Here is a 22,994-nt window from a genome sequence, read left to right on the forward strand (position 1 = left end):
TCCATCTACCTGCGCTGCCTCCAACAGAGCGAGGCCAGGGAGTCATCTACTTTTCCTTCTAGTCTTTATTTTCACATCTCAGCAAGAGCACGTAGATGTATATTAGGACATAGACCTCTCTGTGCAGGGCAAGGAGAAAGTGATAAAATCTGCCAAAATCCACATACACTTGGATTTCAGCTTCACTTTTCTCTAAAATCTTCCTTTTCTGACCTGCCTTCTCCTGACCTGCCAATTTTTCTAGACCGAATTAATTCCGTATTCTCAAAGAGTTTACACTTTCAGACATTCCTCTTGGATGGAATTTTTGGCTTGGTTTCTTAACTGATTAAACACAGCCAGCTGCAAGTTTGTGACTGCAGAGCAATTAAGCAAAATGTATGCTTCCCTATCTGTTCCACTCCAAAGGCTTGAGAGAAGCCAAATGCCAAAAAGGGACTTAGAGGCAAAGAGCTGTGTTCTTCGGGCATAATGTCATTCTTTTCCACTTAGACCAAAACACTTAAACAAGCAAATGAGCATTAACATACCCTAAAGGGCTATTGATATTTTCTGTCTTTTTCTTACGCTTACAGTAGAAAGTTGCAGTGATGTTTTTATCCTCTTCGGGTCAAAATGTGTGCCTAGATGAAATGATCTATAATCATGTGCACTGTCTTCAACCCCAGGCATTCTGTCTGTCTGTCAACAGCACTGCTGTGCTTTTTGTGACATTTTGCAAGTACTGGCATACTTCTATAAAGCAAGTGCAGTTTATAAATTAATATAAATGAGAAGACACATAATGGATATTTTATAGATGTCACATGATCTATGCATTGAAAAAGCCAATTTCGTCCAAAATTGAGCATAGTTATTTTTTCGCTACTTTAGAGCACAGCATCCAGGCAGCTGTCAAGAGCCATCAGGTTGACAAGGGTAATGCCCAATTATATGGGTTTGGGAAATAAGTTGCATGTTTTGACCAAAACTTTAGTACATTTATCTCCATTTTCACAATGACTTTTATGACAGATCACATTTGTAGATTAAAAAAATTAACCACAGGACTGACTTGTTTTATCTTGGTATCAAGTTATAGATTGGGATTGTTTTCACTTCAGTGTCTGAACTTTTGCCTGCTTCACTTGGGGAGTTTCATACAAAGAATACTGAGTTTTGAAAAACCCAGACAGATCCACCAGCATGACTGCTAGTGTCCTCTGTTGGTTTCAAACATGGAAGTCAATTATCAATGGGTTTCTGTGGCATGGGGGCAGAGTACAGATGTCAGGCATAGCGCTAGGCTTGCCTTTCATCGGCAGATTTCTAGGAAGGGGATATTCACTTCACAAAATCATCAGAGAATTTAAACCAGAGCATTGTAAATGACCAGACGGCAGGACATAACCACATAAATCCATTCTTCATGGAGCCTGCTAATTGCATGTCATTTTCAGTGTCCTTTTTAAGCAACTGCCCAATTTGCCACTGAAATAACCGATTCTTAAATTTGATGCGGTAAAATGACAACAGTAAATGGCACACGAAAGCAATATAATGCCTTTGTACCTTCTCTCGCCACCCCGCAGCACATGCAAGGGTCAGTGCCATTAATGCAGTCAAATAAGCTAACAGAAGGAAGCACACCAGCTCCCTTGACAAAGTCCCCACCACCACCCTCCCCCCGCCACCCATGCACATGCTCTTTTTGTCACGCTTCTGTTTATACTGCTTCTTATGCTCAGGATACCTATATTTCAGGGTCAGGAATAAAATAGGAAGACAGGATGGAAACTGTATAAAGCCACAGAAAGCATGTCTTTTACCAAATAAAAAATGTAACTACTTACTACTGAATTTTGGACAACTGCCAACAGTTTAAAAATACATTGATAAACAACTTTATGTGGTACAGTATGATGCTATGGTAGACACATACATTTATATTACTTGAGTCAGGGTACTTAGGTTGCCCATCATCCCAAACATTTATCATTTCTTTGTAATAAGAGCATTTACAAACCCTATATTCTAATTGTTTTGGAGAATACGACACAACAATGTTAGCTTGCAATCACCCTTCTGTAATAAATACCAACACTTACAACCCAACTTTTACAAAAGCTCATAAATCCAGACTTTTTATGTGTAATTTCAAAGCTTGCTGCTAATTTCTCCTGGGAGGGTCAAAGAAAAGTGATTGATAACCAGTCTGTAATCTATGACATAGACAAATTCTACTTTCCCTTCTCTTAAGACTCAGCTTTTGATGTGGATCTCTGAAAAAGCGCCTTCCACTAATCTGACTTCGCTACTGTCCTCTTCTATTTCCAGTTCATTTGTACAATCTGGCACCCATTGATTTCCTTGCATGATTGCATTGTCTTCAACTTGACTCTAATGCTCTAGAAGGTAAGGACTACATGTAATCTCAGAAAATGTATCCCAGGGACAGTAGCAGGTTCTTATGAAGATCACCTGTTATAAGAAAAATACAAGCAATCATCCTTTCCCAAACTTTTATTAGTACCTCTTATACTGTAAGCACCATGTTGGGTGTTAGAGGCTAATATAAAGTTTACCTAAAAGGGGTTATATGAAGCAAAAGCTCAACTATTGCCCAGAGTGAATTGTGTTTGCTTTCAGAACACGGTGCTAAATAGCACTATCTAACTGAGATACAACACGAACTATATATGTAATTTTAATCAACAGTTAATATTCAAACATATGTCAGGGTAAAAAATTATTAAATAATTGATATATCTACATAATGCATAATGAACAAATCATAATAATTAACATTTTAATATCCTTAAATATATATATCATTTTCTTTTTATTTATTATTTTCTCATACAATACTCATTTCTCTTTTAAACATATTTTAACTTTGTGAATTTTTCTGTGTGTATGTGTATGAAAGCTACATGCATGCAGGTATCTCTGGAGGACTGAAGAATGTGTTGGACCCCCTGGAACTAGAGTTACAGGTAAGCTTCTGGATACAGGTTCTTGAAAAATAAATCCAGGTCCTCTGTAGCATCAATATAGTTTTTAAGTGCTAGACCATATTTCTAGTCCCCTGTCTCATTTCTTTACGTTAGTAAACTTTAGCATCTTTTTTCTTTTCATTTATTTTTTGTAAGTTATTCATTAAATTTAAATTATAATCACCCAAGTGTTCTATAGAACACTGGAATTTATTCTTCCGTCTAACTGTAATCTGGTACCAGTTATATAATTTCTGTCTATTTCCCTGTTTTCTACTCTTCCTACCCTCTAGTGACTACTAGTCCCTTCTCCTACTTCAACATTTAAGCAGGATCATGTGACAGTGTCTTCCTATATCTGACTTATATCCTTTAACATTATGTCCTCCAGTTTGATCCATGTTGCTACAAATGACAGATTTTATTCTTTTGTGGCTAAAGAATACTGACGAATATCTTGCATATCATCATAGAACCTTCATCTGGTGATGGATGGAGATAGAGACAGAGACCCACACTGGAGCACTGGACTGAGCTCCCAAGGTCCCAATGAGGAGCAGAAGGAGGGAGAACATGAGCAAAGAAGTCGGGACCACTAGGGGTGCACCCACCCACTGAGACAGTGGAGCTGATCTATTGGGAGCTCACCAAGGCCAGCTGGACTGTGACTGAAAAAGCATGGGATAAAACTGGACTCTCTGAGCATGGCGAACAATGAGGGCTGATGAGAAGCCAAGGACAATGGCACGGGGTTTTGAACCTACTTAATGTGCTGGCTTTGTGGGAGCCTAGCCAGTTTGGATGTTCACCTTCCTAGAAATGGATGGAGAGGGGAGGACCTAGGACTTACCACAGGGCAGGGAACCCTGACTGCTCTTTGGACTGGAGAGGGATGGGGAGAGGAGTGGGGGGAGAGGGAGAAGGGTGGGAGGAGGGGGAGAAGGGTGGGAGGAGGGGGAGGGAAATGAGAGGCTGGGAGGAGGTGGAAACTTTTTTTTTCTTTCTCCTTTTCTCAATAAAAAAAATGGAAAAAAAAAGTTACCAGCAGACAGAGAAAAAAAAAAGAATATTTCATGCCACATATATAACTATATGTGTTCTAGCAGTTATAGTAAAATATAAATAAAATAGATAAAAATAATTTAATAATATGCTTTCTTTAACCCCATATATCTAAAATAGTTTTTATTTATAATCAATGTTTCACAAATTTTCATGAGATTTTTTACAGGTCTTTATTCTAAGTGCTCTAAATGCAGTGTGCATTTTACTCTTGTAGTTTTGGTTGTGAGCTTAGCATTTAATGGCTAACCCATCTCTCCAGTCCATGCATCTTATTCTTAAAGCACATCGTAATTGAAACTAACTACATGACATGCATTCAATGGTAACTTGTAGCTTCTGGCTATGATATCAGGCAATACAGCCAGAAAAGACGCTACTTACCTTACTGCCAAAGTGAGGATTAATAAATGTCACATCCTCCAAAGTCAGTAGAATTCTGTTGGGTCCTTTAATCAACTGGATTTTATTTATACGTCGCCTGAAACAAATATGAAATAAGATGGGAGGGGCTGGATGTTTTTGCAAAGCCTAGGTTGATTTGCTCTAGTGTGTGTGTGTGTGTGTGTGTGTGTGTGTGTGTGTATCTTTACCATAATATCTACAGCGAAGGGAAGTAACAACAAGCCTGGTCATCATAATTTACAAGACAAAAATACAAATATGAAAATATTATTGAAATCATATCTAAAAATAAAGCAATGGTGATGTACAGGATATTTCAGACTAATAAAATAGTGCTCTCGCATCAGGAGCATCTTTAAAACACCTCTGAGTAACTTTTAAGGAACCATGCATACTTCCTACTCGCAGTATGCACCCGAATAATCTTAAAGCCAAAACTCAAAGATCTCTAGTTTATAAACAAAATCACATTATGGAAACAAAGCAAAATAAGACAAATTGTATGCAATTCCCTAGCCTTAGGCAGAGCTGGAACTGGATCCTTGGTCCCTGGCTATATGCCCAGATTTCTGCCCACTTGTCTTGTAAAGTTGCATGCACGCGTTGCCAAAGCAACAGGTAGAAAAGTGGAAAAATCCAGTCAGTTGTTTGCTTTCTCCAAACAAGTGGGCTGACTCGGATTTTTTGTTTTGTTTTGTTTTCCCTTTTACCAAATTAATCTCTTGTCTGAGCATTACATAGTCATGGTTTAAACATGATTCTCTCCAAACAAGCCCATGAATTCGCAGTCAATGTAATTATTTTATACAAATCAATTAGGAGACACATAAGAGTGTACGATGTCTATTTCACACAGTCACATGTGTGTCCCAGACAATTTAGGATCAGGAAGGAACCTTAGTTTGTGTCATATTCTCTCTCTCTGTCTCTCTGTCTCTCTCTCTCTCTCTCTATCTGTGCTTGAAGCTAAATTCTAATTTTGTTTTCTTTTCCATAATTCAATATAATGCAATGTGTTCACTGCAAGAGCCAGGGTGAGAAAAACAACCACTGAATCAAATGCTTTGCCAAGTTGGCCTAAGGAGACTTTCTTCTGTAGCATCGCTGTAACTTTACCAGAAACCCACTCAATTGTTCTCAGGGACTTCACTGGTTTGGAAACAAACAAACAATTAATGTGTCCCTAATTGTCTGTCAACAAATATGTCCCTTATCACAGTGGGAGCTGCTGCCCCACAGAGAAAATTAAAAGAGCCCTGTAGTGACTTCTTGGGTAAAGCACATGAATCTTTTGGCAAAGTAAAACATCACTCCCTAACTTATCTGTTTCATATGTGTAGAAAATTGTCTTAAAGCAGGCACACCTGTAAAAATAATTGTGCTTCAAAATACAATCTAGTAGAAAGCAAATTTAACTCCCAGTCTGGGGAGGGGGTGGTACTGATTCTGTCATTAATTAGCCAGGTGCAGGTGACCTTGGATAAATGAGTTAACCTCTTTAGGCCTCAGTGTCTCCTATCTAGTTGGATAATAGTCCTTACATTCCCTGCTTTCGAGAGTTGTTTTGAAAATCAAATGAGATAATGTATGTGCAAGTGCTCTGAAAACCATGAAGCACCAGGAAAGTAGCAGGGCTCATTATTATCATTATCATCATTAGTATTGCAAAGCTCCAAAGAGCTCTCCAGAGAGGCAATACAATCTGGTTCAGAGGAGTAGGGAGAAAAGAGTTCAAAGGATGCTTTGTTTTGGGGTAGTTGGGTTCTTTGCATGGCTTTCTTTCTGAAAAAAAAGAAAGAAAAAACCTTAAACAATCAAAACACACAAAAAGTAAAGACCAGAGAGTCGCTCTCCTACAAGTAATCATCTATTACAGAAACTCAGCAGCCACTCAGCTCTTCTGATTGCAGCCATGGTGGGCAGAGAGAGGGAGGAAGGCGGCAAAGAGGGGTACCTTTTATGCTTTGTTAACTGAGGAACCAAGGACCAGGAGACTCTGGGAAATGGTGTGCTTTGTTCTCGTCTCTGAGTTTTCTGTGACCACTTGAAGTACCAATTGTCTCAAACTCATTTCCCTCTCCAATCATTTTCCTCTCTAATCACGTCCCTCTCCAGTCATTTTCCTCTCCAGTCTTTTTACCCTTTAGCTCACAAGTTCCAAACAACCCCTTATCCCCCCACATACACACATACCTTTGTGGGTCTTCTGTTTCTTTTTTCCTTGTCTTTCCAATGATTAATGAATTGGACTCACTCAAAGCCCAGAGTACCAAACCATTCAGTTTAAAAGGCCAGCAAGAATTATCATTTGGGGATGTTAATTAGTCATATAAGCAGCTGACTGGGTGGAAAGAGCCTATGACTCCTAAAATCTCGGGGGTGGAGGTTCTTGTCCATCATTTGTTTTTGATGAGAATCTAAGGAAGCTAATTAAATATTAAATTATTTGACAACACATAAAGAATATTAAATTTCTGTTCTTAGCAGTGATATATCCCAGCCACAGAAGTTAGAAGAAAAAAAACTTGCTTTGCTTTATCAAGGGTGTTTTATCAATTCATAACCTACCTAGTCTTTTGTGTGTGTTAAGTTTTTACTAGGTACTAATATATTAAATAGGAAGAATAACACCTCCTATGATGGTTTCAATCTCATTTTTGTAAGTTCATTAAAATAGCAAAGTTGAAAGAACTTTTCAGCATCATCTAAGCTAATTCCTTCACTGTACAAATGAGAAAATCCTGGCCATGAGGTTCAGTGGCTGGCCAAAGATCATACACTCTATGTACTTTCTCTTGGGATGTACCCAAACAGTCCTACTCCCAATGAGTCCATCCGTACTACTGTTGGGACTAGCCTTACGAAGAGATGACAAGGTAGAAAAGAGAGATCTACTTCGTTTCTCACTATCCCCAAATTACTCTCATATGGACACAGTCCAACTCTTCAAATACAAAGATCAGAAGAAAGGATTTTCAGACTAAGTGACATTCAGACCAGTCGAGAAACATGTCACCACCTGTTAAGGGATTTGAGGGAGGAACCAAGAGTTAATGGTAATGACAATATTGATGAATAGAGAGGGGTATCCAAGGAAGAAGAACAGTAGAAATCCAGATCATGATATCCTGGTCAAGAGGTATAGATGTTGCTCGGTGGTGGTGGCACGCATGTTTAATCCCAGCACTGGAGAGGCAGAAGCAGGTAGATCTCTGAGTTCGAGCCCAGCCTGAATTCCAGGACAGCCAGAGCTTCACAGGGAAACCATACCTTGTGGGGGGAAAAAAGAGAGACATAGATGTCCAAATGGAGATTCTGAGTTCACAACAATTAGCAGGAGAATCCAGCATATCTACAAAGGGCTTAAGTTTTTCCATTCATTGAGTGCCTATTCTGAGTCATGTACTAAGGTAAGTGCTTTACTCACTTTTGCTTGTTTAATCTTCATTATAATCTCGTTTTAAGATTTTATTTTTAATTATATGTATATTTGCATGTACTTCTAGACATGGCATGAGTGCAGTGTCAGCAGAAACCAAAAGAGGTCATCAGAGTCCTTGGAAATGGAGCTTTGGGCAGTGGTAAGCTACCGGACATGGGTGCTGGGAGCCAAACTCAGCAGTCAATCTTACCCCTGAAGCTATTCTCCAGCCCCTAAAATAGGTTTATGTATTTTATGTGTGTGCATGGAGGGGGGCGGGTATTGAGCACTCATGTAACACAGCATGCCTGTGTAGGTCAGACGACAGTCTGTCAAAGTCAGTTATCTTCTTTCACCACTGTGGGTCCCAGGATTTACACTCAGATCTTCAGCCTTAGCAGCAATTGCTTCTATACATTGAGTGATCAAGAAAGCAGAACCTGGTGTTCCAGACTTATGAATTAGCACCACTATTTATAAAGCTTAGAGTCTAGCCAAAGTCTGCCTACAATATTCCAACTCTATTCCCTACCATACCATTTGGGGAAGAAGATGGTTCCTTTTCCAGTGGGGGTCGGTGGTATGGGAGTTACCATAGATAGGCAGTAATAAAGAAGCTTAAAACCATGGTTCTTTTACTTCACCATTATGTTGAGAGCCAGATCTACTCATAGGCAACATCACCACTGACACTACAACCGGGAAAGTTATTCTCAGCATCATGAAAACACTTCACTCTAAATGGTGCCAGTAGAGATGGTAAATCACTATGGCAAAGAAAATCAGTGGGCAATTGTACTGAAACATGACTTCCTGGAAATCAATATTAACAAGGCTATTGTGGACTTCCGTTTTGTGTACACAAAAAAAGAACAAAAAAATGTACCTTATAAAGTAAGCAAATCCATTAATAGACAGCAAGGCTACAACCAAAGCAAGGCAGACCATCATGGCTAAGGCGGGGTCGATATCTGCTGAGAGGGAACGAAAGAAAAAGAACAGCGTTGGAATGGAAAAGCAGTAAATACAGCGCACCACAGAGTGACTCCTTGTGCTTCCTGGTGACTCTAAAATCAAGCCACATGTACCTAACCTAATTCCATTTTTCTACAGCACAGTCTGTCTTGTTGACTTTATGGACAAGAAAGCAATTTCACTGTTCTAAAGCAAAACCACTCACCACTCTGACAATAACAAATCACACGAATTAAGGCTGACCAGGGTGTTTTCTTTGGAGGAAAAAGTCTACAAATGGAAAACTTTAAGTGCATTCATTTAAGTTGGACAGCAATAAAATTCTTCAGAATAGGTGTGGTATCTTACCTGTGAAGGGTGAGTATTATGCTGTCTAAAATAAAAGGCCTTCTTAATCCATCTGAGCCCACAGACCTTATGAATTATATCATTATTTGTCTTTCAAGGGTGAGATACAGTCCAGTTTTGATAGTGTCTTCATAAGCATATATGTTGGTCTCTATGAAATCTAAGTATCTAAATAGATTACAAATATTTCAGGGGGAAATAGGTGATGATGTGAGTAAAGAGGCAGTTGGATGTGTCCTGTTAAAATAAAATCAGGCTATTTCAAATAGATGCTCTTGGTTTTGGAAAGGCATAGGCAAATACTTAAATCAGAATACTGTGGGTCCTTCTAAAGGTACCCTCTGGCTCTCAGAGGTTTGATGAGATTTCCCTCTCCCAAAACCTAGAAGAGTCTTACCAGTCAATCAATCTGCTAAAGGACATCAGAATTACTAGCTGTGGTTCCTACCCTCAGGGAGCAGTACATTTTGGGGGTAAGGAGACACAACCAATACATAAGAAACAACTGAAAATTGATTTTGTGCTAATCTATAAGGCAGAGAATTTTAGTATAATAGTAGTTCAGAGAGGAGGGGTGCAAATATGGTGTTCTTGTGGTAGAATCTGATTGACAGGATTTGAATATATCACGGGATACCCAGGTGATCTTTTTTAGCAGAAAAAAAAAAAACCCCACAGTCCACAGCCATCTAAAGTCAGGGGAACGGAAGACACTTTTGTTTTATTAAAATTATGTCTTGGAGAAAGATTGAGACCTCTTTCAGGTCCAGTGATGGGTTAGCTTTCAGATTGTGAATGATTCTTTAAGACAGGAAAGTGCCTTTCATGGTTCTGATTATTTTAAAATCAAGGAGATAAAATACTAAGACGTTTGTGCAATCTGAAACGCAAACGTATGTCTTTGTGAGTGTTTCAATATTGAGATGGACCTTGTCTTAAAGAAGTGCCCCTATAACCCACAGTAAACCACACTGATGCCCAGTGACTTCCCATTCCTTACCTCGTCGGCAGATCTTCCCTTCTGCAAACCAGCATTTTGCATCTGCGCTAGGGGGCCTGCCACCAGGGAAGTGAATGGGTGTCCCTCTGAACCGAAGCTGTTCAGTTTCCATGTCCACAGTGTAAGTGCTGCGGAGTTCCCATTCTTCCCCGTTGCTGTCCAGGATTACATATTCAGAAATTCCATTCCCATTTGAATCTGTCCTTATCAATTGGCTGAAGCCATAGAACTGCATGTTTCTGGAATGCTGGACCAGGCCGGCAGCACTAGTCTGTCCATTTTCTTTCATAGCCTTATTCATGGCTTGTGCGATAAAGTAAATTGAATTATAGATGGTTCCAAACAACGGTGAAACCTATTTTTAAAAATTACAATTATCTTGAGCCCTAATCACCCTAGAGCAATTTCAGGGTATATTCCAAGCTTGTCTTCATTATTATGTGCCACGCGTCTGAATGCAGCAGAGCTATGAAGACCCAGAGGGGGAAAATAGTTCTGAGGACTTGCTTGGTTTCTCCCCTGAATTTTTCTGTTATTTCCCGAAGGCCTCCACATCTTTAAACATATCAAATATGACAATTTTATGAGCGAACCAAGTCATACACAGCATATGTTTATGCTCCTTAGCTAAAAAAGTGATTTAGAGTAAAAAAAAAACATAAAACACAAGCATGAACTAGACAAGGGGAGTTCAAAGGAAATTTACCAGACTAGTTATTGGTGCACTGCACATGGGAAAAAAATCACTTCTTTGCACTACTAGGGTAATAAGTGTGTACTGCAAGACTGTAAATAACGGAACTCCATAATCTATGGCTATGACCTCCTGTCTTCGTCCAAAATAGCTAGTCTCCTAAACACATACCTCTCAGAGAAGTGGCTACTAAGATTCCATTTTAAATGCATATCTACACACTAGACAACATGCATTCAAATTAACAAATTGTATATCCTATTGGCTTGCAAAGTTGCAATACTCTGATAAGAAAACACTGTAAGTCAGTAAGTAGTTTGATACAGAAAATTGCTTGACTATGCCTGCTACACTGTTCATTAACCTTGTAACTTATTTTTGGAATAAATCTTGCATCTTTTATCATAAAACATGAAGAGAAAGATCAAACAACTCTTCTACTCTGCAGCCCCCACAACCATGGCCTCATGGTTTCCTATAGCATTTCAAATACAGCATGGAAGTCAAGAAGGTTACGATCATGTCATTTTACCAAGTTTTGAGGAAAGCTGATGCTCACTGTCTCTGTATCCTAAGGTCTACAAAACTAACCTCTTGTGGCAGGCTTCATGTGAGAGAAAAAAATACTTAAAATTAACCGAGTTATGTTTGTGTTGGAAACACAAGCAAATATGCAGAGCAGTGTAGTAACAGAATAGTGCCAAGCTTTGTTTACATAGAATATGATGGTACAACTATGACTACATATTAGCATCACCCAAGGAATGTCAACACTGAGCTCATAGCAACAAACTGAGATGCTAAATTTGAGACCCATGGATCAGGATTATAAAAAGCTTCCTAGGGATTCTAATATATCTAAAATTAGGGAAAAGGCCTGTTCTTAAGAAAAGAATGTTTGGGTGTATCCCACATTACCTCACTCAATGTCTCCTTAAAATGATAATACAGAATTATGACTATCATAACCTTTTTTGTCATCCGACTAGGTATCTTTATACTTAGAGAAGGGAGATTCAGAGACACCAAGTAATCTAATAAATTCACTCAATCAAGCCTAAAATCAGGGCTAGAATACAGGGTTCCTATATTTGTGTTAGTATTTTTGATTGGGAGAAAAATCTGGCTGTAGTCTCTTCTGCTTCTAAATTCTTCTAAAAATTCTCGACTTTTGGACTTGTTAAGGGACTGAAGTTAGCAAGCAGTTATTTTTATTTGGCCTACATATAGGTCCTTGTTTATCTTTCTGTTCTGTTCATATTAGAGTACCCAAACTCAGGTCTTTATCTTCCTTCCTATCTATATTCTCTCATTTGGTGACCACTTCTGCTTTTATGAATCGAAATGACATAACTATATCATGACTCTGAGTTAAGGTTACAACTCAGACCTCTCTCCTATATGACAGACTCAAATAGTCAGCTGCTTACTTCAATAACTTTACTTGCATGTTCAGTCTCAACATATCCCAGATCTTCACCTCCAAACCCCTTGTACCATCTCTAATAAGTATCCCTCATTTTTTCTGGATAGCTACTGTATTCTTTCAATGTTTTCGACTACAAAGTCTCAATCTCCTGAATTCTGTTTTGATGAACTCTCTACCCAACCCCAACGCACACCCTTCAGAAACAGATTAGAAATAGATCAAAACAAGATATCCACCTTCAGTGGACAACCATACACAGAGATCCCTTAGGAAGTTTTCAGTAATCATATGTCCTGACTTTCTTGGACAGTAGTTGCCTTTAGTATTCCTGCAACAGCCCAACTCTTTCTGAGACATTGGTGGGTTATGACACAAAGTGAAGGAAAGAAGGCAAAGTGCAAAATCAATACTAGTAAAATAAAAAACTAGTTTTTAAACACCCGCAGGGCAGCAAGTCTCTGAAAGCAGCAAAGAATGCTAGTATTCTGTTTTGAAAGGCACCGAGCTTTCTGGGAAAGAGACTGTATCTATCTATCTACTACCAAAATAAAATATTGAAACTCTTTTTAAAAATCTGCCTCTGAATTGACGCACTGCACTGTTTCCTGCTGGCCAGTCAATCCTGCCATCTGTGTTCTTAGGCAGCCTCCTGTGAGAACTAACTGACAGCAACACCCTAAGATTAATGAAACTTGGAGCTTATTTGGGATTCTCTTGCCTATGCCATACTGTAAACACACACACACACACATACATAGGGGGATGGGGATCTGATGTGAGTGCCCTCATAGCCACAAAGGTATAATGAACAAGGGGCTTGAAGTTAAGAGAAAAGCCTGGCAACAGCATTCAATTACAAAGAAGGAGCTGTCATCATGGCCGACTGTCCATGACATGCCTTCAGGCCTATTTCACCTGTTCCACTCCTTAGCAATGGAAACTTTCCCTTTGTGTAAGTTCAAAGTCCAAAACATTCTGTGTTAGTATCAGTTACAAAAGTTCTCTAGTTGTATTTGAGGCAAATGATAAAAATAAGACGAGAACGATGAAACAAGGCCCTGGCCTGGCTTCTCACTAAAACCATAAAGAAGTAGTTTGAAAGACACTGACTCCCATAGACTCAAATGTTTAAATACTTGGTCCTGTGTTTGTGGAAATGTTTGAAGAATTGGGAGGCGTGGACTTGTTGGAGTAGGCATGGCCTTGTTCAAGAAGGTGGATCAGTGGGGTTGGGTTTTGAGATTTCAAAAGCCAATACCAGGCTCAGTCTCTCTCTCTCTCTCTCTCTCTCTCTCTCTCTCTCTCTCTCTCTCTCTCTCCCTCTCCCTCTCCCCTCTCTCCCTCTCTCCCTTTTCTTCTTGTGGATCAGATGTAAGATATCAGCTACTGCTCCAGGACCACGCCCACCTGCCTGCTGCCATGTTCCCATCAATGACAGTCACGAACTCATCCTCTGAAACTGTAAGCACCATTAAACACTTTCTTCTGTGAGTTGCCTTGGTCATGATGTTTTGACACAGCAATAGAAAACTATAACAAGAAGCAAGACAGAATTGACGAGAACACCAGCCAGATAGATGACTTTGTTGATATCCCAGTCCAGAATGGTAAGACCATTAATGATCTGTGCTACTGTTTTTGCCTACCGTGTAGATCGAAACCTGAATAAGTGAATTAAATAAATGGCAATTAAGACATACCATTGGTTTTTGTTTCATGACTTTAGATAACTCTATTCTAAGCCTTTTAGAACTTTTAAAGATGAGAAGAAGGTCACAGTAAGGAGCAGTGATACTTGAATTTGTTCAGCGGTTTATGCAATTCTCAAGCTGATTATCATCACTTCAGATTTGTTGTGCGCTATGAGAAGCACTCCAACCGCCTTCGAAGGAACTTTGTCCTCAGAAGTGTACATTAAAATCTACTTCCTCAAAAAGTCATTACCTGAATGACAAAAATAGCAACATCACTTTCAAACAAGAAGCTGAATACATGTAGAGATTTTAAAACTTTAAGTTAATTTAATTTCTGTTGTTAACAACGATACTTATGCCAGGCATTAGTGACTTACACCTATAAGCCCAGCATTAGGGAAGCAGAGATAGGCAGATCTCTGAGTTCCAGGCCAGCCTGGTCTACTGAGTGAGTTCCAGGGCTACACAGAGAAACCCTGTCTAAAAAAACAAGAAACAAAATTATACGTACAATAATTCATAATCACAAACCATGGACTTAGCCAAAAACTAGATGAAGAACAAATTTTTGATATGATGCTCATGGATACAATATTCTTATTTTACAGAGAGTGAGACAGATAGACAACTGTGGTCACTGTCAAGTTTGAGAAATCTTTCTTTACACCCTGTCTGCTGGGCTTCTTCTAGAAAGCTCCAAGCCCAAACTATCTCCCCTTCAGCTTAACGGCCACCTGCCAAGCACTCATATTTAAGATAATAGAAGACATTAGGTATATGGAACATCCTAAGAAACCATACAAGGCCACATTTGGGGAAAATATCCAAAATATGCATTCCAGCAATATATGACTGTAGTCAACAGAATTTCATTTGAAACAAACAACAGAGTACAATAAAAAGGAAAGAATTAAGGCATCAAAACCTAACTTCAGAAGCCTATTTTGTGCCCAAGTATCCAGGTGCATAGTGATAATCATTGCTCATTCATCCTGAGACCAAATTAGGAAGTTTGCCAGTAGTCTCCCACCCCTAAATCTCTCTTTTCTGATTTACTGCTGTTTTCACAGATCCTTGGAACGTCTTACTACCTCCTACATCAAAGGAAAACAATCCAATAAACATGTTCAGATCAAAATATCTGTCACTTAGTTCTGTTACTTCCTGTAGTAAGGAATGAGCACCAGCCCAGCTAAGCACAATAAAAGCACAGCAAGCCTGATGTGTGCTTCCATAGTCAGGTTCTGATAGCAGTCTTGGGTGGAATCCCACTTGCCTTGACCTTTAGGAAACTGCTTGAGTTTTAATTTCCTTCCACATAAAATATAGATGCTATTGTGTACTTTCTGAGTTGGTTTGAAGATAATGAGATCATTTATGTAAACTACTTAGTACTGAGCAAATACTGAATTGCTGTGGGACAATGGTCTGTACCCTGTCACTTGTATTTTAAATAAATGCTGATTGCCAGTAGCCAGGCAGGAAGTATAGGCAGGGAAACCAGGCAGGAAGTAGAGGCAGGGCAACAAGAATTATGGGAAGAGGGAAATTTCAGTCTATAGTTGTCACACCAGACAGAGAGGAAGCCAGACAAAGAGCAAGCAAGATGTGACTGCCTCTCCGAAAAAAGGTACCAAGCCACGTGGCTAACACAGATAAGAATAATGGGCTAATATAAGTTATAAGAGTTAATAAGAAGCCTGAGCTAATGGGTCAATCAGGTTATGATTAACATAGACCTTTGTGTGTTTATTTGGGACCAAATGGTTGTGGATGGCATGGCTAACATAGAGGGACTGGGTAGGACAGAAAGCTCAGTCAACACTGAATACACAATGCCTGCTATTGTTTGTATTTATGAGGAGGAGCTCCTGTCCCTGGCAACATCATCCTGTAAATGTGGCGTTTATGCCCCTTGTTCCAGTCTTGAATCTGTGACCAGTTGTAGTCTCAATGTCCCCAAATTTTAATACCATTTTTAATTGGGACAAGGATCTGTTCATATTTTGTTTTCTATTATAGTCCTTGAAGAGTTCCTGAGTCATAGTAATAATAATAACTATTTTATTAAGAATAATGGCTAACATTTATTGAAGGCTTATTAAGTATCAGGCAAATTCATTACTGTCCTCACTCATCTGATTCTCAGAATTCTGTGTGCACTTTACTGTGTGCACTTTAAAATGAAGAGAAGACACAGACTTTAAGTATATTCAAGATAGTCTTATTGAAGCTTTTAACCAATGTTCTAAGTCTGAGCTTACTAAATACTTATTGAATTAATTACAGATCTGTAGAAGACAACACAAAGGAATATCATATGCACCCTTTTATAATTCTTTTGTTTTTCATGTTTTGTCTATAACTTCCTGGTACAGGAAGAAGAAGGAACAGAAACATCAGTGTTTCATAACTAGCAATATCAAAGTTGCCTGCAAATCTGAGCCAGAGATCATGAAGAAAGAATGTGGCTGTAGGAATGGCAACTGATTTTGCAGAGTGAAGGCCAATCAAACTTAAGTATCTTCAGTGGAAAGTATTGATAAGCAGCAAGCAACTATGCTTACTCAGAACACTAGAAAGAATCAGTAGAGGATCTCAGCACTATGCTAGTGGGGGTAAGGCTAAGCCTTAGGGAAAAGTCTTCTGGATTTGAAGGAAGAATGCTTAGATATCTCCCTGTCCTGATAACCACGGAGAAGAGAAAGACCTCTGGGAAAAACAAAAAACAGAATGCATTATGCTGATTCACAGCAGCTCCAGAACCAAAACAAAGGAAACAAAGAAACTTGGAATTGAGATGGGGCACAAGACCAGTGATGAAGTTAAAGTATTCTTGAGACTGATAGTGAGACTCTCAGGTTTATTCACCCAAATTTATGCCCAGATTCTGCAGTCAAGATTATGAAGTCTCTTCTGTGAAGACAGCACTGTCCCAAGGGTCAAAACGTAACAGATATCAACCAAAAACAAACAAGCAAAATAAAATTGAACAACAGGTGGCTAGCCAACCGCTCTCTGCAGAAGCTCACTAGGCAACACACCTACCTTCAAATTATTAACCATAAGCAGATGTTTAGATTGTCAGCTAACCAAGCAAAGCTTCTAACAGGAAATACAATGATTAAAACAAAGAAACATGAAAAATGAGGAACTAAAGGGCAAAAACAGAAGTGAGTTTCAAAGAAACTATGATATTTTAAAAAAAATAAGAGCACCATGCTCATAAATTCAACCAAATGTGGATCTCAAAAAAAAAAACCCAACAAACATTTGCATACACATAAATATGCATGCATATATTTGCATGTATATATACTTGAAAAGAATGCACATATATTTGAAGCTTTTTCTGTTATTCCCCTATAACTCTTGTATTAGAAATCCCAAATCATCTAAAGTTGATTCAGAGCATGTGGGAGGATGATCATAGGCTATCTACAAATGCTGTAAAATTTTAAGTATGAGAATGCATGCACTTTGATATCTGGAGAGAATCTGAAACCAATGTTCTATAAATACTGAAGGACAAATGTGGTTTGTCCTTGATGAAACAAAACACCAATAAAATAGAAATTAATCTGCTGTAACTAGGATTTTTTTAAAGAATTGATAGAAGACTAAGAACACAAAGTTGAGAAATTCATAAGATAAATTAAATCAAATATATGAGATATATAAGAGAATAACAAAATAAATCATCAGTCCAGCATATAGAGAAAGCAGATAAAACATACAGGTCCTTGAACCTTTTCAGCACTGTTCAGAAGAGGCAGACTATGAAAGCAACCCAGATGCATTATCTCCGCAGATGAACAGACAAGGGGAAGGAAGCATTTGGGCCACTCACCTGGTAAAGAGAAAATTTTGTCATTTGTCTCAGTATAAACTGAAACACCTTACTTTAGGTAAAACAAGCCAGAAATACAAATACCGTATGTCCTCACTCAATTAAGGAAAATAAGTGTATCAACTTGTAGGCGTATAAAACAGTACAGGGGTCTCTAGAGAAAGGAAAGAACAAAAGTGGGGGGAACAAAAATTAAAAAGTCTTATTTGTTGTTTTGTAGTTTTATTTGTTTGTTTCAGACAGGGTCTCATGTATATCAGACTGATCCCAAACTTTCTATGTAACCAAGAATAACTTTAAGCTTGTGATCCTCCTTCCTCTACCTCCTTGAGTGATGGAATTATTGAAATGCAGGACTGGAGGTTAAAACCAGAGCTTTCTGATCACAAGATAAAAATTCTACCAACTGAGCTACATCCCCAGGTCCTCATCACTTATTTAAATAAAACAATGTCAATACTTTTAATATAAAAGAAAATCTAGAGAATCTTACCTAATTGTCTTCTGAGAGATAATTAAGACAAAATTACTGAGAATAATATCAAATAAATGATATAAAGAAACATCCCAGGAAGAATGGGCTTCTAGATAACTAGATCTACCAAAGGAAAACTGTAAGATGTGTTAAAGACTCATATTATCATATTTCATAGCATCAGAAATAAAAGTTAAATAAAACTGGAAATTTAGCCGGCAGTAGAGTGGTAGTTTAGCAAGTATGAGACCCTAAATTCAGCCCCCAGTCCCTCGCTGCTCCCATAAAGGAAAGTCAACTTTAAAGGACTGAGGAAAATGATTTTTCACCAAGATTGATACAGTAAAGATAGACTAAAGACTTTCCCAACACACAAAACTTCAAGTATTTACCACATATACCCTTTTCAGAGGCTAGTAGGAGATGTGCTGGACAAATATAAATAAGAGAACAAATCAAGAAAAACGGGAGTCGTGAGAGTTATGAAACGTGGTGAATCCAGTACAGAAGAGAGGAAATAGGAATGTGTAAGGTGAAAATGGCAATTTCAGACAAATAGCTGTGTGGCACTCTTAAAAAGCGTAAGCTTAGATGGGACCGGGAAGGCAAAGAGCCTCAAGAAAAACAAAGTTGATAAGGGATTTTACGGGTTTTACCATGTATAAAATTATTTTGAGAGGATTTTGCAGTCTTATCAGAAAGCATGGAATGACTTAGAAATGCAAATGAAAGTAAGTTTATTTTGTGTATAAGGTAAATTTTGCTGGTATTGTTGTAAGATACGTCCCACATAAACTTTTGATTTCTGCAATATCATCATTGAATGATACTGAGATGGATACTATATGTAAAATACTGCTGGGTATAGTAGCCACTAATAGTAGTAAGAGGATCATGAGTCCACGACCATCTGCCTTAGTTAAGTAATAAATTCATGGTATGCCTGGGATTCATGAGATCCTGTGAGAGAGAGATAGATACAGAGACAGAAACATACTTGTACTTAACTAAAAACTGTTAAATGTGATATTATCGTCTGTGTATATATAATATATTTGTATATATGACATTATCATATATATACATGATATTTATAATAATACAGGTGTATACAAAAATAAAGACCCTAAACCACATAATAGTGAATATTTCTGATGAAGGGGAAAGATGGAAACTTAAGGACAGCTTTTTTTGTTTCTGTAAACATCTCAGCCCTTCTTGACTTTGAAATCTATGTGTATTCATCTCTTTGATAGTTTATTTGCTTTGTTTTAGTCTTTGTATTTTAGCTTTTAAATAAGGTACTTATCATATTACTAATATAAATAAGGCATCATTCATACAATCTATAATTTAATAATGAAAATATTTAAAAAGCCTTTCTTCTACTTTTTTTGAAAAGCATGCATGTTATCTACAGTCATCCTGTTATACAACTTCTTACTCCTACTGGTCTGTAACTAAGTCTTCACCAATGAACTTAGAGCTAGCGTCCAGACCCAAGTTTGCCTAATCCTCATCATAGTCTCTTCCTGCTATACCAGCTGCCTTCGAAAATACCTTTTAGAGGAGGAAGATTTTTAAAATGGGGGTTTTGCTCATGAGAGACATAGGCTAACTATCCCGCCTCCTATCATTCTTTACAGTCTTTAGTTCTACGGGTTTAGCCTATGCACCTGAAAAGTGAAAGCAGAAATGCATCTAAGGAGGCTCTTTAGAAAAATAAGCTCTGTACGCTTTGTTGTCGCTCTCTATTTCATTGTGGAAAGCAGAGTACAGGCTGCCTAGCAACCAAGCTAAGGGCATCTTTTTTTTTTTTGGTGTTAATTATCTTATGTTTTGCACAAGTCCAAAGGAATTGAATCAAATACCTAGAGTGTAAGGTCTGAATTTTTATACAAAAATATGTGTTCATATATATATATATATATATATATATATATATATATATGCACACCACACACAGACACACACACATGCACACACACTTCTTTTTTCAATGAGATGACTAAAGGAGACTATATATGATCCTGTCTCATTGGTTCCGAAGGCACAAAATTTACAACCTGATCATTTGTGTATAATTACAACACAAAATGACTGATCTGAGCAAAATTTAAGGGAGTCCCGTCACTCCTGACTACATTGAACAGTTGTTTTCAGGTGTGCATATTTCCTAAAAGACAGTTTTCTAATAGACATATCAGCAGTGATACAGAACAAACGCAGTACTATCGGTATTTTGTAAGTCAGATTTCTTAAAAGAAAAACAATCTGAGAAATCTTTGCTATCAAGGCAGGAAATCATATGTAATCCTAAATTTTATCTGAATCGCTTGTTCATAGAGAAAAATCAATAGTACAAAGAAATAAAAACTGGATCAACAGCATATCATTTGAGGGATGTGAGAATTAGACACAATCTCCCTTCTTCTTTGCTAACTGAATTTCAGTTTTATTCCTACTCTGCTGGCAACTATAGACTATATCACAGCAGCCTCATTCATCTCTCCAGATTATGGAACCAGGCATTGGTAAGAGCCACAGTTGTAACAAAGAAGGTAAAGGTATCGGGGAAAGTCTACATGGATAGCTTCAGAGGAATATTTTCTCGATATTGAACAGAGATACAAGAAAGGAATGTTTTTGTTTTGCATTTCTGAATATCTATACCTGTGTACAATGTCTGGAATTGTGGCAGTCATTTGAGGACCTTAAGGAGAACCAGTTCATGAGTACAAGCTAGCATGGCATGACTTGCAAAGTGGTAACAGTGAAAAACTGGATGGCATTATTGATTTGCTGGGTTGATCACCACTAGAGTTCTCTGTTTCACACTTTGCAAAGTAACAATTATTTAGGATAACACATGTTGAGTTCTCTGTTATTTATAGTGAGATTCAATAGCACTAATATAATATCCTTAAAAAATTCTTGAACTTTGAAATTTATCCACAGGCCATTCTAACCACTTTTGAAAATGCTTACTGTCTGTGTCTAACTTCCAACCTATAGAAACTACCATATGAGCTGAGAGTTGGCCCACATAACTGGAATTCTAACATTTAGGAAGTAGAAGCAAGAGAATTGCAAGTTCCAGGCTAGCATATGCTATAATGAGAACTTGGCCAGAAAGAAAAGGAGAAGGAGAGAGAGAGAGAGAGAGAGAGAGAGAGAGAGAGAGAGAGAGAGATCAGGAAAGAAGAATCTTGGAGGGAGAAGGCTGGAAAAAAGGAAGGGAGGGAAAGAAAGGGAGGGAGGAGGGAGGAAGAGATAGGGAAGAAGGGAAGAAAGAAGGAGAGTAGAGGTAGGAAGGAAGGAAGAAAAAAAGCAGAGAGAGAAGGAGGGAAGAAGGGGGAGAGGAAGCTTTTATGTGTATTTCTCTAACATAAACAGCTCCTTTGAACCCGGCAGTGGTGGTGCACGCCTTTAATCCCAGCACTCGGGAGGCAGAGGCAGGCGGATCTCTGGGAGTTCGAGGCCAGCCTGGTCTACAAGAGCTAGTTCTGAAACAGGCACCAAAGCTACAGAGAAACCCTGTCTCGAAAAATCCAAAAAAAAAAAAAAAGCTCCTTTGCTTTCCTGTCTTCCTCTTTATTCTACTTTTTCCCCCCTTCTAATTCTTTTTACTTTTCTAGGCCTTAAGTGACTTTAACTTACATACATGCATATATATATATCTATATAGTTCCTTGTATGTATGTTCTCCCTGGGGAAGACAACCTCTCTTGCTCCCAAGCTTTCCTCGGTGCTTATAGTTAATACCTTGTCTTCCTGGTGAATTGGTTCCAAACTTGGTTCACACAAAAGAAGACTTCTAACAACCTCAGCATATGTAAAAATATGTTTCTGTTTCCTCATTTCTAGTTACCAGAGAGAAGAGAAAGTTGGCAGAATTGGAGAAAATGTTGACAGCTATTCATCTGACATGGACTTCTCAGAATACGTAGTAAGGGGGGTGGGGGAAGCCATCCTTTTCCCCACATTTTATGTTCTCAGCCTGGGACAACTTGTGAGTCTGCACTTACTTGGTGTGAATCCAGCTTCTTCGGAATTTCTCCCCTGGTCGCTGCTTCTGTATAGGCATCATAGAAAGTTTTTCCATGGGACTCCACCGTAACAGTCAACACAGCATCATAGGCTTCCCGGAGCTTTTGATTGTTCCTCAGGATCTGGTAGGGGGTGTGCTTGTAAGGTAAACTGTAGAGCAGCGCATCATAGGGGACAAATACGTAAGTGCCATCCGTCATTTGCAGATCATGAGCCGATTCCAGAAAGTGTGTTTGAGTCTCTCCCCCAATCAAGGCGGAATGCATGCACATGATGATTACTGAAACCAGGGGGAAAGAAGTTATGGTAGCAAAACATACAGGTCGAAACCAAACAAGGGAAATACATAAATGGGTTCTAACCAATCATTTAGAAATGATTTCTTTCCTATGCCCACCGGGTAAACAAGATCCTGAGGTCCTAAGTTAAGGCTGAGTTATGAATGGGAACTCTAAGTTGTGTATAGAGGCAAAAAGGACATTTCTACAGGCTGCAGAGCCTAATCCTAGGTTGCAACAATAGCTTAAATTGGGGACAGAAAACTAAGAGGCCCTGAGGTTGAAAGGTCTATTGAGTTTATATCCTGATAGCACTAGGTTTTAGCTGCGTACTTCTG

General features: G+C 38.5%; 1 protein-coding gene across 1 annotated transcript in view; it reads right to left on the bottom strand.

Moving 5' to 3' along the window:
• LOC121437210 (retinal guanylyl cyclase 2-like) overlaps positions 1-22,994 on the bottom strand; it is an 85,553-nt gene that overhangs the window by 52,676 nt on the left and 9,883 nt on the right. Inside the window, exons 2-5 of the mRNA XM_041637069.1 lie at positions 22,357-22,658; positions 10,187-10,541; positions 8,750-8,834; positions 4,422-4,518 (exon numbers count right to left, since the gene is read on the bottom strand). Coding sequence (XP_041493003.1) covers positions 4,422-4,518; positions 8,750-8,834; positions 10,187-10,541; positions 22,357-22,658 — 839 coding nt within the window. The remainder of the gene's footprint in view (positions 1-4,421; positions 4,519-8,749; positions 8,835-10,186; positions 10,542-22,356; positions 22,659-22,994) is intronic.

Source organism: Microtus oregoni, unplaced genomic scaffold, assembly GCF_018167655.1.
Source record: "Microtus oregoni isolate MIOR12 unplaced genomic scaffold, Mior012 000050F_ref0000143, whole genome shotgun sequence".
NCBI lineage: Eukaryota > Metazoa > Chordata > Mammalia > Rodentia > Cricetidae > Microtus > Microtus oregoni.